This window comes from Pelodiscus sinensis, chromosome 5 (genome assembly GCF_052426305.1).
Source record: "Pelodiscus sinensis isolate ZL-2025 chromosome 5, ASM5242630v1, whole genome shotgun sequence".
NCBI lineage: Eukaryota > Metazoa > Chordata > Testudines > Trionychidae > Pelodiscus > Pelodiscus sinensis.
Genome location: NC_143056.1, coordinates 118,645,630 through 118,664,867, shown reverse-complemented (window position 1 = coordinate 118,664,867; position 19,238 = coordinate 118,645,630). Strand labels below are relative to the sequence as shown.

At 44.2% G+C, this 19,238-nt stretch overlaps 1 protein-coding gene across 2 annotated transcripts in view; it reads left to right on the top strand.

Moving 5' to 3' along the window:
• The first annotated feature begins 5,287 nt into the window (after positions 1 to 5,287).
• Positions 5,288 to 19,238, top strand: part of BRSK2 (BR serine/threonine kinase 2) — a 502,809-nt gene continuing 488,858 nt past the window's right edge. For both annotated transcript variants that reach the window (XM_089778682.1, XM_075928205.2), the window contains exons 1-2: positions 5,288 to 5,410; positions 6,400 to 6,834. In XM_089778682.1, coding sequence (XP_089634808.1) covers positions 6,741 to 6,834 — 94 coding nt within the window. In that variant the 5' untranslated portion in view covers positions 5,288 to 5,410; positions 6,400 to 6,740. The remainder of the gene's footprint in view (positions 5,411 to 6,399; positions 6,835 to 19,238) is intronic.

Sequence of the window (19,238 nt, the reverse complement as noted above, 5' to 3'; positions counted from 1 at the left end):
GTTGAGGGGATATACAAAAGGGGAGGGACTGGGTAAAGAATGTGGAATGGGGGACAGTAGTGGAGGGAGGATGATGGCTCAGGGATGGGGCTGGGAGTGGCACCTGCCTCTGGGTGGTCGGGAGGCTTTGGCTGCCCAAAAGTCCCACCATCCCGTGTTCTGGGACCCCAGTGGACCCTTGGGGGGGGGGTAATAGGGGAAGCCATGGGGGAGGAGGGAAAGCAGGGAGATGGCTGGTGGCCCGCTGCATGCACACCATGCACTTCATCACTGAAGTGAGGAAGGAACACATGGCATCATGCTGGTCCCAGGTGGCCTTCTGCTGTTCCCAGTCAGCCTGGCACTCCTCCCAGTTGGTGGCTCACTCCTGGTGCTCCTCCTCAAACCCCCAGATAAGGGTCTGCAGGCAGACCATCTGCTTCTGCATCAGGTCCTCGCAGGTTCTTTTCCTCCTGTGGATTCCACAGAGTTGGCATGGGAGGTGGGGGATGTGCCAAGCTCAAAGCTGGCCCAGCTGTGAAAAAATGTTACAAGGTCAGTCATCCCAGGAGACACTGTGTATGAAGCCCAGCCCTGATCTCTGAGCTGACATCAAAGATCTTTCTTCAGACAATGGTGATGTACTTTGAGCAAGGCCATATGTTGCCTAGATAGTGGGCACTTTCCAGCAGGAGCACAGACAACCAAGGGGAACATCACTACACTCATGGCCCAAGGACAAGCAGGCATGGGAAGGTGCCAGCCAGGCCAGGAGCCTGCAGGCGGGAGGGGAGGAAGGGGCAGCTTGGCTTCCTTCTGTGTCCTGCATACTCTGGGCCTAGCACTGGTGGTGTCCCACAGAAAGAAAACTTCTATCCCTAGAGGGGGTAGGTGTTGGGGTAGGTGTGTGTGAGCGGCAGATGCTGCTTGCCAGAGAGAGTGCTACTGGGGTCCCCTCCTGTTACTCTCCTTGGCAGGTTCCCAGGCATGGGATCAGTCTCCTCCTCATCGCCACACTTGACCAGGAGCAAATGCTGTGTGAGTACAGGCATGACCCTGTGTGCGACATTGCTGTGTGGTTCCATGACCCCAGACTCCTTAGTGGTGGCTTGTTGTGGGAAGGTGACCCACCACGGAGGCCAGAGTAAGGTAGGCCTCTCCAGGAACCTCGTGAGAAGGACTGAGGGGTTCCTGTGTGAGAGCATCATGGAGCTAAGTGCTCTAGCCTCGTGCTCCATGTCACCCATGTGTACAGGCTTTTGTGAAGCCCCCAAACCAAGTAGGCCGAGCAAGGAGCCCATTGCCTGCCCCCACATGTAGATAGGGAAAATTATAGAACTCACCTGAAGTGCCTTCCCTGGGTTGTCTGAAGCCTGGGAGAAATCCTGGGATGAGGAGGGTGGGTGGACAGGCTCCAGGGTGAAGTGCAGGTCCTGGCTGGTGGGCATGGTAGCCTGGCTGGCCTCCTCCTGCTCCTCCTCCTCGTCTGCTACTTCACCATCTTGGAGGCTGAGGCCGGGCATGTCCTGACTGGACTCCATGATGACAGGGGTGGGGGGAAGTGACCAGCCCCCTTCCCAGGATGGCATCCAGCTAATTGAAGTAGCAGCAGCTGTGCAGTGCCACCCCGGAGTGCCCATTCTGCACCCCGGCCTTGTGATAGGCCTGTCAGAGCTCTTTAATCTACATCAGGACCTGGTCCAGGGTCTGGGTGTGGCCTTTGTCATCCAGGCTGGTGCTGATCTGGCTGTAGACCTCTGCATTCCTCTTTCTTGTATGGAAATCCTGGAATTGGGTCTCCTTTCCCCAGATCTTGATGAGGTCCAGGATTTTGGCACCAGTCTGGACAGGAGCTCTCCTGTGTCCCTGGCCAGTGGCAGCTCAGGGAACAGCAGGAGTTCTGGCAGCCATGGAGTAAGTGCTGAGGTCAGTCATGGCTCCCTTAGTGGCTGCTGTCTCACACATGGCTCTCACTGCTCTCTAACATGTGAGAAGCCCCTTTCCTTCTGCCTGGAGTTTTAAGTTCCACAGGAGAAGGGGAGCAGTGGAGATGCCAGGTGTGGCCAGAGTGGTCAGAACTGCAGCTGAGAGAGGCCTCTGGAGGCCAATTATTTTGAATTAGCAGCAGCGGATCAGCCACACTAACACTATTTTGAAGTAGCAATTTGAAATAAACATTATTCCCTGAGGAAGCAGGAGTACAGCTTTCGAAATAACCAGCCTGTTATTTTGAAATAACAGACCTGGTAGTGTGGACACTCTGCTTATTAATTCGACCTAAAGGGGGTATTTCAAAATAACTCCCTAGTGTACACCAAGGCTTAGGGTCAATAGGCAGAGGAAGGTGCCCCCGGCGGCTCCTCTCTGCCCCCTGCTGTTTTTGTGCTGCAGCTGTGGCTTCTGTCATAGCCAGCTCCACTCCCCTCATGTCTGCATCTCTCCCTGGCTGATTCTGAGTGAGGGTCTGGGGAGCTTCAGGGGCCTGGCCCAGTCTGGAGAGAGGCACTCTCACTGGGACAGCACTTTCTTCTACCATGCATCCCCCAGGCCTGTTTATAGAAACGGGAGGGGTAGGAGTGGGCAGAAACAAGAACATAAGAATATAAGAACGGCCGAACCGGGTCAGACCAAAGGTCCATCTAGCCCAGTATCCTGTTTGCCGACAGTGGCCAGCACCAGGTGCCCCAGAGAGGGTGGACCGAAGACAATGATCAAGCTATTTGTCTCCTGCCATCCCTCTCCAACCTCTGACAAACAAAGGCCAAGGACACCCCTGGCTAATAGCCTTTTATGGACCTAACCTCCATGAAATTATCTAGCTTCTCTTTAAACTCTATTATAGTCCTAGCCTTCACAGCCTCCTCTGGCAAGGAGTTCCACAGGTTGACTACACGCTGTGTGAAGAACTTTCTTTTATTAGTTTTAAATCTGCTCCCCATTAATTTCATTTGGTGTCCTCTAGTTCTTCTATTTAGGGAACTAATAAATAACTTTTATCGGTCCTCTTCACACCACTCATGATTTTATAATGTACAAGGGTACATTGCTGTGGGGGGAGAGACAAAAGGGGCATTGTTGTGGGTGGGCGGACATAAAATAGAGGCACTGCTGTGGGGTGAAAGAGAAAGGGGCATTGCTGTGGGTGGAGAGGGGAGGGGACAGGGAAAAAGAATCACTGCTGAGGGGCAATGTTCCCTTTAAGATGAGTGTTTGGGCAGTCACCCAGGAGGGATTCAAATGCCACCCATCTGATTAGCAGAGCACCCACAGCTGACAGCATGTGTTTCTATTAGTGGTGCACATAACAAAATGTATCCTTCACATGGATGGAAAAGGTTAGAGAGAACTTTGCTGTGGGATGAGGGAGAATAGGGCATTGCTGTGGGAGAAGGGGAAGAGGGTAGGAACAAGGGGGCATTGCTGTGAGGAAGGTGAGAGGGGACAGGGACATCAGGGCATTGCTGTGGAGGGAAGAGGAGGGGACCGGGACAAGGGGGAACTGCTGAGGAGGGAGTGAGAAAGGGGAAGGGACAAAGGGGCACTGCTGTGACAGGAAGAGCAAGAGAGAAGAGAGCATTGCTGTGGGGGAGGAGACAGGGAAAATAGGCATTGCTGTGGGGGAGGGAGAAGTGGCAGGAAGAAAGGGCAGGGACAAGGTGGCGCTGCTGTGGAGGAGGGAGAAGGGGGCAGAGACAAGGGGGCACTGCTGTGTGGGGGGAGGGAAAAAGGGCAGGCACAAGGGGGATTGCCATGGAGGAGGGGCAAGGCAGGGGGAAAAGGGGCATTGTTGGCAGGGGAAGGGTCAGGGGCAGGGGCAAGGGGGCACTGCTGTGTGGGGGGAGGGAAAAGGGGCAGGCACAAGGGGGATTGCCATGGAGGAGGGGCAAGGCAGGGGGAAAAGGGGCATTGTTGGCAGGGGAAGGGGCAGGGGCAGGGGCAAGGGGGCACTGCTGTGTGGGGGGAGGGAAAAGGGGCAGGCACAAGGGGGATTGCCATGGAGGAGGGGCAAGGCAGGGGGGAAAGGGGCATTGTTGGCAGGGGAAGGGGCAGGGGCAAGGGGGCACTGCTGTGTGGGGTGAGGGAAAAGGGGCAGGCACAAGGGGGATTGCCATGGAGGAGGGGCAAGGCAGGGGGGAAAGGGGCATTGTTGGCAGGGGAAGGGGCAGGGGCAGGGGCAAGGGGGCACTGCTGTGTGGGGGGAGGGAAAAGGGGCAGGCACAAGGGGGATTGCCATGGAGGAGGGGCAAGGCAGGGGGAAAAGGGGCATTGTTGGCAGGGGAAGGGGCAGGGGCAAGGGGGCACTGCTGTAGGGAAGGAGCAAAGGGGCACTGGTTTTGGTTGTGGGGGAGGGGCAAAGGAGCAGTACTGTAGTGTGAGGGAGGAGAAGAGAGAAGAGACAAGGGGCACTGCTGTGGGGAAGGGGCAAGGGGGAAGTGTTCTGGGTTGTGGGGGGAAGGACAGGGGGCAGTGTTATGGGGTGAGGGAGAGGGGGCAAGCACAAGGAGCACTCTAGGGTTGCCATCGCAATCGAACTCAACGGACCAGGCAATGGCAGCTGTCCAGTCCAGCTGAGTAGGCAACCTTAAGCACGGCTGTGGGGGAGGGGCAAAGGATCAGTGCTGTGGAGGGAGGGTTAAGGATGCAAGGCCAATGGGACATTACTGCAGGGGAGGCCAAAGGAGACACAGCTATGTGTGGCCACTGAGAAGGAGGGAGAGGTACTGAAGGACAGGCACTATGAGGCTGCTGTGAGGGGAATTTGGGGAAAGAGGAAAGAGGGGAGGCAGTTTGAGAAAGAGTGAATGAGGGTCTTGGAGATGAGGGAGAGAATGAGGCGAATTTGGGGACTGCCCACCAGGGGGTTTCTGGACAGATAATACTGGTATCTGGCAGGAAGGAGGGGCAGGGAGGAGAGTCTTGGGAGAAGAAGAGACGATCCTGGAGGAGTTTGTGGGCAGTGGGAGAGCCTGAGAAGGTTTCAGATACTGTAAAGTTTGAAAGGAAGAGAGGAAAGAGGAGAAACTGTATCTTTTGGAAGAACTGGAAATTCAACACAATGAAGGTTGCTGTAGCAGTGTAGGACAGTAGCTAATCCAAGGCAGCACTATAAAAAGAGAGGTAGGAGAAGGTCAAGGTATGTTTTGGGGTCTTGTTTTTTGGGGAGAAAGGAAATTGTATTGGGGTCATTTTTATGTTGCATTCACATAGACTACCCTCATAGTTTCTATGTTCCTTCCCTCACTGCTCTCCTACTATTTTTGGGCAAAATTACTCCATTGCCTGTGTTAGCAATGTAGAACTACAACCAGTTTACATCACTGTGGATGTGATCCACAGAAGGATTCTTCCATGGACTTTAAATCCATTTATATAGGTACAACCATGATGCTATCTGAGATGGAAAATGGTGCTTTGCCCATGAAGAGAAAGAGTAAGTATAGGGGTTTGGGGTGAATTTTCTTGGCATAGAGAGGCATTATCTTAATAATCCTGGACACCGAAGTCCTTTATATGGCCCTGAATCTACAAGGTACATAAGCATGTGTCTAACTTTAAGCACATAAGTAATTCCATGGACTTAATTGAGACTACCTATATACTTAAAGTTACACATGTGCTTACACACTTTGCTGAATCAGGGCATCCCTTTGCAGAACAGTTACAGTGTGGGCTGCAGCAGTACAAGCTTTCCTTATATTACCCTATCCTGGATAGGCCACCTGTAGAGCTTAAAGTTTCCATGTTCATTTCATCTTTGGCATTTCACTTGTGAGTACAAACTAACCTACCATTTATGCTGGATTTTTAATTCATTTATTTTATTTTGTTTGTACATCAAGTCCTACATGGTGCCATTGAAATCCAAAGCAAATCCCCCTCTGAATTCATTGGGAGCTTGGTCAGGCCCTGGTTTTCGGAATATTCATTGGTTCTGAAGAAAGACTCCTTACAGAACAAAAAAAGAATAGAAATACTTCCCATTGGAAACAGCATCCATAAATCTTACAAGCGCCTTTTGGTTTCTTTCCTCCTATAAATCATGCCACAACCTCAGCATTATTTTTAATTGTAGCTTTTGAGGGGTGTATTGCAGTGACGGGTGCCTTGTGGGGAGGGGTCTTTTAGAGAAACAAATTTTTATGTGTAAGCACATGACTTTAAAAAAATCCCTATTTATCATTCATTATTTCCCTTATTAATAGACTAACACCCATAGGTTTATTGATATTTCCATTGATTATGATGCTCTGTATCAGACAGGGGCAGCAACTGCTGCTGATACTGATGGAAAAGGAAAGGTAGTGGGAGGGAGAGTAGAGGGGGACTGAATTGTTGCTGGAGATTGGCTGCCTATGATGCCACTCAGAGCTCTGGGCCCCAGCTCTTCCGCTGCTTTAGCTCTAGCTTTCCCTTGAACAGCTCCTAGTGAGAACAAGGCGTGCGGAGCTCCGATCACCAGCACCATGCTCCTTGGGCTTGGGTCCTAGATTCCCCTCTTTGACCACTGGTAATAGCTGCTGCTCTGGCCATCAGCATCCCACACTGACAGACTGAGCGAGCGAGCGAGAGGCGGCAAAGGCAAAGGAGGGAGAGAAAAGCTGCAGCCCAGGGGACTGGAGCAGCCAGGAGAGAGGGCGAAGGAAGGGGTGCTTTGCTTACACAGCTGCAGGAGTGGGAATTTAAAGAACTGCAGAGCCGAGCGGAGAGGGATCCCAGCTCCCCGCCACCCGCGCATCGCAGAATTATAGAGCCGGGTAGAAATGACATCAACGGGGAAAGAAGGCAGCGCAGCTCAACATGCACAATACGTTGGACCCTATCGCTTGGAGAAAACCTTGGGCAAAGGACAGACAGGTTGGTTCCTTTGCAGCAGCCTGGCGAGGTGCGGTAGCCAGCGGATGGGGATGGAGAGTTGTGAGGCTCTGGGGTTTCCCTTTTTGGTTGCTGCCGTGGAGAAACTCTTCCTAATAGATTCGTGCCTTTATTTATGTAGTTCACGCTGCCTTTATGTATTTACTTAGTTTTTAGAGCATAGGTTGCCTTGTGGGATTCGCTCCTGCTAAGGGGTGTTGTTCTGATGACTGTCAAAGTGCATGCAGAGGAAACGAGGGAGGCTCTGCTGCTGTTCAATTTCATGTCCGTACTTCACTGCCCCACTTTGCTTTCTTTTCTTTTTAATCAAATTAAAATGAAACGAGAGGTGCACTGTGTATACCGGAGAGGAGGAGGAGGAGAAGGACGTGGTGGGGAGGCGGGAGAGTCACCAGCAGTATTTCATGACATCATGATTGAAAAGGGTGTAGTCCTGAAGGTGCAGTTGGTGGGAGAGAATATGTACAGTGCAGTCTATGGCACTGGCTGCTGTAGTTATTTGGGAAATATGAATGGAGGAGGTCCTCGGGTATGTTTTGGTGTGGCATAGTTTGAATTTTTCTTTAAAGTGGCCAGCCGCAGAATTCCCTCTAGCTGTGTGAGGTTTTATTTATTTATTTTTCAAAAGCCCCCCCCCCCCGTTTGTGAAACTGGCTCCCATCAGATTTCTTTCCTGAAAAGAACAATGGTAAGAAATATTAAAAGGAAACCTAGTGAGGGAATTAGCAGAGAGCAGGTGCTTGTGCCCTACGTGACATAATTAGATCTCCTGAATGCATTCAAGATTTGGACTCACTGGTTGCCTTCCTGGATGTTATATTTACTTCAAGGGCAGGGGAGCAGTAATTGGAAGGAAGAGCAATTAAAAAAAACCAGCCAAAAGCCTGTCCTCTTTTAATGTTCTTTTTTAGTGACAGGTGCAGTGAGCAGTGGGGTCTGACAAATTGATTTGGTTGGGGGACCCCTAAAAGTGGATTGAGTCTCCAGGTTATAATTTAGAAAGGAGGGGGGAGGTAGAATCAGTCATAGGGGGCTTCTTTGGGCTTGTGGGTGTTAAGTGTTGTTCATTATGGTGGGACAATAAAACATGATGCATTGTGTTTTTTAAAAACCCAGCCAAGCTTTGCCCATCTGTTGTCTAAAGGATTTAATAGGCGTTTCCATCCCCAGCTGCTGCCTCTCCTCTGCCTGCTTCCTTGCTGCCCTGCATGGCAGCAGCTCTGCAGTATGCAATTTTCTTAGGGACACAGTCAAAATCCAGATCTTTCTCTGTAAGAAGAAATGCTCTTCTGAGATGATTGATTATGACCCCCCCTCATTCGTTCTTCTTCTCTCCACAAACCCCATGGCAACCATTGAAATATATGGATGGGATGTGAGGATGACATAGGCTTGAAATGAAAGTGACTTTTATTTTGTTTCCCCCCAAATCTTTAAAATACTGTGACTGCTGAAGGTATCTGTCTTTTTTGTTTGTTTGGTCACCACCTTTATTCTTCATATTACTGAGTGAACCCATATCTCTCCAGATGTAGTTTCCATAAAATCTGCCCTGATGTTGATGATGATGATAAAAATACCCACCAAAAATGTCAGTGTCTTGGTGGTGATAAATCCATATCCTGTTTCCATAGCTGGTCTCTTGCTTGGTACTCTAGCTGATCGTAAATTCAACCCTACGGATACAAATTTATTTTTTACCTTCATCACCATTTCTATCTCAGCACCCCCCATATATAATTGCATCTGAGATTCATGCAAGTACATCTGCATTAACCTTTATGCTCCATATCACAACCTGATACTATGGTTCTAAAGGGTTATCTGCAGCTTTGGTTAATTTTTTCCCCTTGATAATCTTCCTATCTTCTTCCTAAGTGATTAGAGAGAGAGAGAGAAAGAGAGAAGAAGAGAGAGAGAGAAAGAGAGAGAGAGAGGCTAGCAGGCAGGCAGCAGGGTAGGAGGGGAGAGAGAGGAGAGTGTGTTTTCAGGGTTGTTGCTCTTGGGCTTTGCAGTTATTTGACCAAATGGACTAGCAGGAAAGTTGCCTTTTATAATTGTATATTATAGCATATCTATAGAGACATGTCTCTGCTTTTTGCACAAGTGTATGTGCAAACCACAAACATAACATATATGCACTGTTTCAGGGAAGATGGAGGGATAAAGCTTAAAAGTGGCTGATGCCAGTCTCTGTCTTCCTTATCTTATCTGCCTCATAATATAGCTTATGCATGGAAGTGAAATCTGAATTGGTGCTAAATGTACATTAAACATTAAATTGGTTAAACATAGGAAAGATGCTTTCTGGTCTTCTGGCATTTTCTCTGCCAGATTTGGGAACATACAGAATAGCAGGTATGCATGTAGCCCTCACTCTGCTAACTTGGAGAGTGGATGGGGAACCTGCAGCATTTTTATGAGAAGACAACAGTGTAGTGTGAGGACCTGCTTGATCACTGTGATTTGCTAGTATAACTCCATGAAATTGGATGGAGAACACAATGATGAATTTCTTTAGTTTGTTTGAAGAGTTTAAGGCTGGGAAGGTTAGGAAATAAAGGCTTATTTGGTTGTGTGGGGTGTGCGTGTGTTTTGTTTTTGCAGGGGGCCTGATGAAAGAAAATTTGGCAAAACATAATTACGAGCTGAAAGAAAATATACAATCCAGTTATATCAACTCCTTTTCCTTCTTCATTGATCTTCACATCACTCATTTTTCTTTAAAATGGAAACTCCTTTACTCTCAAGTTATTTCAGATATGTGGCTCTTGTTCTTCTTCCCAATTGTATTAAATATTATACAAACCTCTTAGTAGCTCTCACCTGCCTTGGATAATTTTTAAGATTAAAGGAAGAGCAATAAGGGAGGGCTTCAAGAACAGAATCTGCCACAGTTCACAAAGGAGGCTATGAAAGGGGAGCTTTCATGTCCAGCTGAACTCCAAATGGCATGTTTCAGGCCTCCATGTAGCTGCTATAGCTGTTTCTTTCTCAACATCTGTGAAAGAGAAGTGTTTCCAACAAGAGCTTGCGGCTTCCTGCAAAGAGGCCCAGATATTGTGCCATGATTTCAGTGGAAGCTGATGACATCTAATTATGGGAAGGGAATGGGTACAACAGACACAGAAAGGTGTATTCTGATCCAGTTCAAAATGTTGGCTAACCCATGCTGATTTTGATTTAAAGCAGGATAAGTAAAGCCTGCCCTGAGGAGCCTACAGTGCTAAGATATCAGGCTTTCTGAGGATGATTAATGTCACAAAGAGAGGATTAAAGCTGCTTAGTTTGGAAAGCAGGGAAGGAAGGTGCAGCTCAATGCTGAAAAATGTTTTCATTCCAGTAATATTGGGAGGAGGACAAGAGCTAAGAAAAGAAATTCTTAATAATTTACCATAAGAATTCTACATGTGAATAATTTGGAGTGCCATAGTAAGGTTATTGCCCTTCTGTTGTTGTATTAGTCTCATTGTTTCTGGCAACTGGACTAGTAGCTCATGGAATATGTAGTAGGATATGAGAAGAGGAATATAAGGCGCAGTATAATAATTTATCATCATATTCATAACATTTTATTATAAGGAAATATCATAGTAAAAATGACAATATATGATGTATGCAGGTGTGTATGGAGGGGTTGGTTTCTGTAAATTTCATCGAATTACACTGTATTGCAGTTAATTATCATAATTTTTCATTGTAATTAACAGTAATAAGCAAAAAGAATGCGCTCTGTAGTACAATACACGCCAGAAGAAAACAGATTGGATGTGAACACTAATTCAAGTTTATTATTCAGATTAAACAGAAGCCGCTCTCCATTTGCCACTCATTCTGTGTGAAATCAAATTTTCATGTATTCTTGACACTTTTTTAAATTCCAGAAATGTATTTTGTTCATCAGTTTTCTTTTGCCCTTGTTAACCTCTGTTTTCCCCTTGAAACCTTTTACAATGATTCAGATTGACTACAGTGAATTTTTATTATTGAAGGCAGAGATGAGGAATTGCAGTATTCCTTGCTAAGTGCTTCATCATTTCAGTGAATCAGTGTGCACTTTCATTTAAAGGGCAACTTATACACTTCAGTACTATTTTTGTTTGTTTGTCCTGGCACCAAATGATAGCACACTTGAAATTTCTGAAATGTTCCTTTCTCTGCAAGCAAAGCAACATTGTCCTACACTGGGAGTTTAGTCTTTGATCAAGTTTCTTTGAAAGCAAAGAGCATAACATTAGAAATCCATTTAGTATTACTTGCCCAACTTCTCTGATATTTGGACCTAAATCTGCAGGCATTCCATACACAGAATTCCAGTTGAAGCCAATGGGAGCTCTGCCTTGGGACAGCTTGCATGATGAGCCTTTTGTATTGAGAGGGTACACTCAGTTGTATATAAAGCACAGCAATTTGTACAAATAACAGGGTACATCTAACAGCCAATAATCAATCACGTACGTGTATGTTATTGAGCTATATAGTTGCAGAATCATGATCCTGCTGCTCCTTCTGTTTTTTATAAAAATATGTATCGCCAGTGTTATCCATAATGTCATGAATAGTTTTATGGACTCTGTAGGGTTGCCAAGTCTTCCAACCAGACACGACTTGCGTCAGTGGCATCCGGTCTGTCTGATCTGGTAGAACTGGCCACTCTGTCTAGGCGTCAGACCCACACTTGGTGTAAACTGCCATGGTTCCATTGAATTTGGTGTCCCTGACCCAGCTGAGGATCTAGCCAGAGTGATGTAAATCATTTGAAGTTTCCATTCACACCCATTTTTTCCAAATGCATGCAAATTCCATTTATATCTTTAAACTCATTTCTCTCTTGGTTTTTAATTAGAGAGGCTATCTTTATAGCAATGAGCCTTATTTGAATCTGTATACCTTTCAGTGATAACTTGTTAGGGCATCTCTCACTTAAGAGATGAACTAATTAGTAATCACACAATGAGAAGTATAATATTGGAAAGTGTCTCAGGCAATGGAGGTTTTACAAGCACAAGTTTTTAATGAAATGTTGCTAGGATATGTTGACATCAGAATCAATTATATATGGCTGGACCCTCAATGTTAAATATGGATAGAAATGAGGTCATTATACAATAAGGGAAGAATTGTCAAAAAGCTGCCATTGATTTCCAGTGACTTGGTCTTTGGGTGCCCAAAGAGATACCCCCAGTCTGATTTTCAGAGATATGCTGAGGCTCTACAATTCTGATTGAAGTGGGTCCTACTATGGTTAGTGGATTTGAAAAATATGCCTTCTGAAAGTTTTTTTTCTTAAAACTATTCCAGCAAACACCTCTTTGCCAAATTTAGTGCAAATGATAGGTAAAAGAGATCTAATTTAAGGTCCCGATCGTGAAATGTGCGATATGCAAAGGGATTCCTTTATGCCCAGCATGCTCATAGGGGTCTGACTGCACAAAGCACATGGTTGAATCAAGGCCTTATGACCCGGTCTTATTTCCATTTAATATTGGAAATGTTACTACCTGCCACTGAATTCAGTGAAAATAAAACAGGCTCTTAATTGATCTTTAAAGTCACAGCTAGCCTTTTGCTCAAGAGTTGTTAAAATTCTGATACACTGGCAAATGAGTGGGAATATGTGACTCTTTTTATATCTCAGACGTCACAAAGTGCTGCAGAACTAGCTGTTCCACAAACACAGTTTTCATGCTGCTCAAGAAGCTTCCTACTTTCCATCACCACTGTAATGACATTTAGTGTCACTACAGTGGGGAAGGCCATACATTAGAATGATGAGGGAGGAAGAGAAAAATAAAAACATTTCTCAGTAGAATTTATCTCTGTAGGGAAATTATTTCTGATCTACAGATAACTTGTAGCTTCATTGGAAGAACCAGGGTAGTATTTTAAATGCGTCCTTACAACTGCATTTGTATATTATGATGTTGTCATGAGCCAGTGAATGTTCTGGATTCCCCAACATCCTGAAACACTTTTTTCAGTATAGCGTATGTCAATTTCATACAGAGTCTTTTGTGCAAACCGTGATGCTGAATGCTTTACAGAATTAAATAATAGATGCACTGTTGAAATAATAATAATAATCAATAACATAAAAAGAGCAGAGAGAAATGAAGTGGTATGGGCAAAGGAGAAAAAATGGTTTTCACATGAAATTTAAAAGGATCTGGGGGTCTGATCCGGCTCCTGTTAAAATCCAAGGAAGTAGTTTTCATTGACTTCTAATTGAGTTGTATTGGCTACCAAACAAGGAGGATGCAGGATGGTCATTCCAGAGTAATGGACCGAAAAAGAAGGCTCTTGCATTTACAGTACTGAGATTACATAAATGGATAGTGAGTAAGTTATTTGGTGAATGGAGAGACCAGAACAGAGACAGAGGTTTGCTTGAGAGTTTTAAAAATGAAAAGGCTAAATTTGAATCAAATCCTGAAATGCATGTGGAACTAATTTAGTTGATTGACTGTTGGAGGTTATTTCTTTGTATGTTTGAGACTGTGGGCAGTAAGATCTGCACATGCTACAGCAGAGCTGGGACTTCTTCCAATAGTCAAAATGCGAAGAGATGAAAACATGGATGACAATTTGAGCAAAGGTGAACTGAAGGCAGGAGCATACATGTTTGATATTACAGGCGTTGAATTTATAGATATTAATTTTGGGATGTTCATAGTGTGCTGCTCTATGAATGCATAGTTAGTTTATAGGTACTGTTCCTGCTCCCACAGAAGTCAATCAATATGAGATATGCCTTCAGTTAACTTCAATAGAAACAGGATTAAGCCCATTATAATGGATAAGGATTGAACTTTTTACTTCTCTAAGAAACTACATAATGAAACTATCCATCAGGTGTGTGTTTTTTTATTACAAATAATGCACTGGTGTTAACATTCTTAAATGATAAAACTGTTCATTTTGTTGGTGGGAAAGTGCCAAAATAGCTCAGCTTTTTAGTTCTCATACATCAGACAACATTCTTCTATCACAAGGTTTGTTTAATGAAGCAAATACTTTATCACAAATAATTTGTTCAATGAATTTAGTCTACCTTCCTCTGGAATGTCCATGAGCCAATTGCAATTTCCTCAAACTCATTTGTCATTTTAGTTTATTGGATAAATGTTTATTTTGATTGTTTTCACCTAAATAGATTGAGCCTGCTTAATCAATAATCAAAGAATTGAGTTGTGTTCTTAGATTTAGATGCAATTGGTTGGATACATTACAAAGTACTACAGGCAGTCCCCGACTTATGAATGGGTTACGTTCCGAACACCTGGTTGTAACTTGATTTGGTCATAAGTTGGAAATACCCTTAAACGCGCCGCCTGCGCTGTTCGAAAAACTTGACGTACATGGTTCTCAACTAGAAAATATTATAATGGGGTTAATGGGAGGTTGGTCATAAGTATGGATGGTCGTCAGTCACTGTGTGTTTGTAATTAGGGAGTGGCTGTTTTCTGTTTGCTGGTTGGATGAGTGTGCGACCATTTCTAGCATGAATATTTCCATGTGCAAACTTAAAAATTGGTTTCCTGTAGACAGTTTCAAGAGTTGTTTCCCATAATGATTTGTGCCAGTAAGACTCAAATGATCTAATGTTTGCAGATAACAAACACAAAAGGGTCACAAATGTGTTCAAATAAAATTCACTTAAAAATTCAACTGAATATTTGGAGAACATTATTCGCCCAGTTCTGTTGGTATGAATCATGAACAGTATATGTGACTTTTACATAATGATGAGCATCAAAAGTTTTATTTGGTTTTATTTTAAATCTGTTTACATAATCAAGTCACTATGGGAAAAGTTCACCCATGTACAGAAGTCTAGCACAAGATCAATGCAATCACCAAAGCCCAACTTAATTTCTCAAAATTGGGTTTAAGTGAATATTAATTTGTGCATAGGACTTAAGATGGCCATCTGCATTGGGGCAAATAACACTCTAAGGTCAGGTCTACACTAGACCTGGAAGGTCGGCTTAAGGTACACAATTTCAATTACATAGAATACGTCACTGGAGCTGGTTTACCTTAAGCTGAGCTTGGCGCCATCCATACTGTGGGAGGCCAACGGAGCAAATGCCCCTGTCGGTTTCCCTTACTCTTCATGACTGCAAGGAATCCAGACACCGTCTCAGTGTTCGATTTACAGGTCTATTCTACCCCCACTAAATTGAACACCAGAATGTTGATCTCCGACACAACAAGTGAAGACATGCCCTAATAGACCATACTGTAGATATAGAGTTATTTCCAAGTATACTTACATATTATTTAGTGCTGTTTGTGTTACTGTAGCACCAAGAGGCTCTTTTGGGATAGGTTCTGTATAAATTCATAGGAAGATGCAATGTCTGTCTGAAGTAACTTGTGGTATACTTTATTTTTTTAAGCAACGTATTTGAAATGAATTCCTTCTTTATGTATACACCAAGTAATTTTTATTCTGTGACAGCTGATAATATCACAAAGCCTCTAAACAAAGCAAGTGGCAAAATAATCTATTCTGTTCAGAGGCTGGTGAGTTAGGGGATTTTTGAAGGGGGGACTCAGAATAATGAGTGGAGGAGGAAATAAAAATTACTCTATATTTATATTTATATTTAGAAGTTAAGCTAAGCATAGATGATGATTCTTATGTAGAATGGGACAGTTTTGTACTTTTCTGGCAGAAAGCAACCCTAAAATCAGCCAAGCCAGGCACTGGATGCTTCTCTTACTGTAGGGGGATGTTCAAGTGATATAGAGTCACCATAATAATTCTTAAAAGGTTACCTACAGCTGTCAATGTATAAAAGCATTGTATGGGAAAAGAGCATATAGCTAGGGCTCCCCTTACACCTGATTGGTCCCCAGTTGCAACAGAAGCTTCTGGAACATTGCCAGCCAGCGTAAATTCGAGTAGCTCTGAGGCTGCTCTGGATTACACTAGGACTAGTCCTGCACCTGAACTGAACATTGGAGAAACAGAAAGGTGCCATAAAGCTTTTATATACACACCTATCCCCAGGTGCAACAAGCATTCCTTGGCTTACGATCTGGCTCATACTGTTACAGATGTGGCCTCATTAAATAAAGACTTTTGTAGATGTCTAGAGAAAAGCCTCAACTTCTTTCACCTTTAAATCTTTTTCTAGGATTTTATGGAATGATTCCCAATATAATTACCTAAGGGCATATATTAGATAAGAAATTAGAGAGGGGAATCTGTTGCCTTGTTAATTGCTGGTTTGACAATGGAAGAGCCTTGTAGTTTGCATTCTGATGGTTAACTTGGGAAGGATTTTTGTTGTTAGCAACTGAACACCAAGATTTGTAACGTTTAAAGATTTTGGTTGGGTTTGTGGCAAAACAGCGTCTTAATAAGGTAGCTCTGTGCATGTGTGTGGTTTTTAATATTTTTATCCAATCCAGAGCTATATATTGGGATCTTGGTTGTGTTTGAAGTGACGTGTTTACCTTCCTTTTTTAACTTTTCAGAGGTTGGTGGAAAACAAGTTTCAGGCATCCATTCAGTAAGTGCTTTTTTAGCTGCCTGCACAATTTATCAGCAACGTGCTCTCTCTTTCCTGAGGCTCTTGTGATTTGTTTCACTACTGTTTTGCAGTACAAGCTTTCTGGGAAGACAGAAAATATCTGTGTGCTTGTTGTGTGTTTTCGGTAATGTTTTACAAATATATTAAGAGGCATTGTTTCCACAGGGTCATTCCTGTGTAGTTGCATAGGGCCCCACACTCCATACACTCAGTCCTCTAGCCAATGTGCCATTAAATGAACAAATTATGGAGTAGCTGGTCTCAGGAGTTGGGGGGTGAGCTGTATTGGTCCAGAAATGCCCTGCTTTTGATAGGCACTAAGAAACCTACTGTGAGGCCTTGTAAATGCTAATCTGCCAGGAGATGGACTTGGGTGCATTGACAAGAGAGTGATGCAATCATTTTTTGCTGGGCCTTAATTTTGATCCAGGGATAACTCTAGATCCAGTTTTGCAGCTCCTTCTCTTCTTCTCATCCAGTTCCTCTCCCACATTCAATGTTTGGCCAGCAATATATATGTATTTCTAGCCAGAGACACTGTTGATGCTGCTGCCCCACAAAAAAACAATGAGGGAGGAGGGCTGTAGCAAGGATTCAGAGAAAATAGCATGGCCATCGCTTTCTTAGGCTGTGTCTACACCCGGAAGGTTTGGCGAATAAAGTGCTGTCAACATGCGAAAGTCATCAAAAATGAACTCCGGTCAAACCAGTTTTTCTGTTTTGAAAGAGGAATGCAAATAAGGGAAATCGAAAATGCAAATGAAGCACTGATTTACAAATCTTGTGCTTCATTTGCATAATCTCTTACGATTGCGGAAGCGATTTTTTTGGAAAGAAAAAAGCAGTCTAGATGGGTTCTTTTGAAAAAAAAAACCCTTTTTCGAAAGAACCCTTATTCCTGAAAAAATGAGGTTTACAGGGTTCTTTTGAAAAAGAGTTTTTTTCAAAAGATTCCCATCTAGACTGCGCTTATTTTGGAAACATATTTTTCTGAAAAAGCGATTGGAAGAGATTATGCCAATGAAGTGCGAGATTTCTAAATCTGCTCTTCATTTGCATTTTCGATTTCCCTCATTTGCATTCCTCTTTCGAAAGAAGAATGTAGTCTAGATGCACCCTTCATGGCCACACTGCTAGCTCCTCTGTCGACTGAGCAAAGCACTGTGGGTAAGCATCCCACAGTGCAGTGTTTTGAGAAGGCAGAGCTGATTACTGCATTTCTTGGGATTCCCGGGGCACTCTGGGAGCTCTGTGCTAAGGAATGTCAAAGCAGCACAGTAGTGTCTGCAGCCCTCCTCCTGCAGCAGCAGAACAGGAGCATTCCAATGATTTGGTTTTTGTTTATTCCCCAACCGGAGCAGCTCCCTCAGCTAGTTCTCCTGACAAACCAAACAGCAGAGTCTACACTGGCTCTTTCTCGACAATAAAGGGAGGGGAAAAGACAAAAGCCCCTCAGAGGGATGGATTTTTTTATTTTTGGTCACACAAATCAATGTTTTTCCCAACAAAAGTCACATTACAGTGTAAACGCTCTCACTGTTTTGTCACCCAAAGGTGGGTTTTGGCAAGAAAACATGCCAGTGTAGACAAGGCCTTACCACCAAGATAAGTCTCAAGGTCACATCTGAATTTGGGCCTCCCACATACCAGCTCTGCCTGTTGGCACCCAAACACAGAGCCATTTATGAATCGTAATTATGTTTGAGGGATAACCTGGCAAAACATATTTTATTATTTGGTCTAGAGAAATCTTCCTTCAAAACATCCCAACCTATTAAAGTTGCAAGGTGAAACTTGGCAGAACAGCAGAGTATTACAGTTAAATAAAATAATAATAGTAAAAAATTATAAGCAGCAAGGAAAAGAGGACTTCAGCTTGCAGGTTTTTATGAGGGAAAACTGACCCCTGTGCAAGAAGCCAGCACAACACCTGTGGCCTGCTTAAACCTTCTAGGGAAAACATATCCGTTGGGTAACTCTACTGTCACCTTGAGAAAGCATATCCTTGGGGTAACTCTACTGACGGATACATTTGACCCCATAGGCACGTCTACATAGCAGGGTTAAAGCCAAAATAAGCTATGCAACTTGAGCTATGTCAATTGTGTAGCTTAAGTCGAAATAGCTTATTTTGGCTTTTGGCACTATCTGCACAGCAGGAAGTCCGAGAAAGAACACTCTTCCTCCGACTTCCCTTACTCCTGGTAAAATGAGCGTTACAGGAGTCGTAGTAAGAAGCCCTCCAGCTTGACATAATTTCAACATGATGTTGGAATAACTCCTTGTAGTGTAGACACAGACTATGTTATTTCAGTATAATGTCAGAGATTCTGAAATAACACTGCTGTGTAGATGTACCCTATGAGTTTGTCAGACTAGCTTTCTTCAGCTCAACCAACATTTTCATCTCCAGGTTATTTGTCCCTTTTTAAGCCATGGGGTCCTGACTAGTTGATCCTCACTGACTTCCTTATTCTTTTTGCCACTAACTTTAGTGAAAACCAAACGGATGCCCCCTTTTCCCTCTTACAGTTGTTGTACTGATGTTTTTTTACCTCTAGGGCAGTGTCATCTCACTTAACAGGAAAGTTTCATGATGTGCAACATTTGTTGCTCTCAAGTCTAGGCACTCCTTGGGGAATGGAGCAGGAGATGAAACCATATTTGGCTTTCCCCATCATTATTGCTTCACACATGCCAATGAAGACCTAAGGAAGAAAAGACTTTTCTAGACAATCTTCCAATGACATGGTTTCAAGGGCAACATTTATCACCTAACCCTCATGCACTCAGCAATGGAGGAGGAGCAGGTAGACATTTGTAGAGAGCAAGGATCCAGAT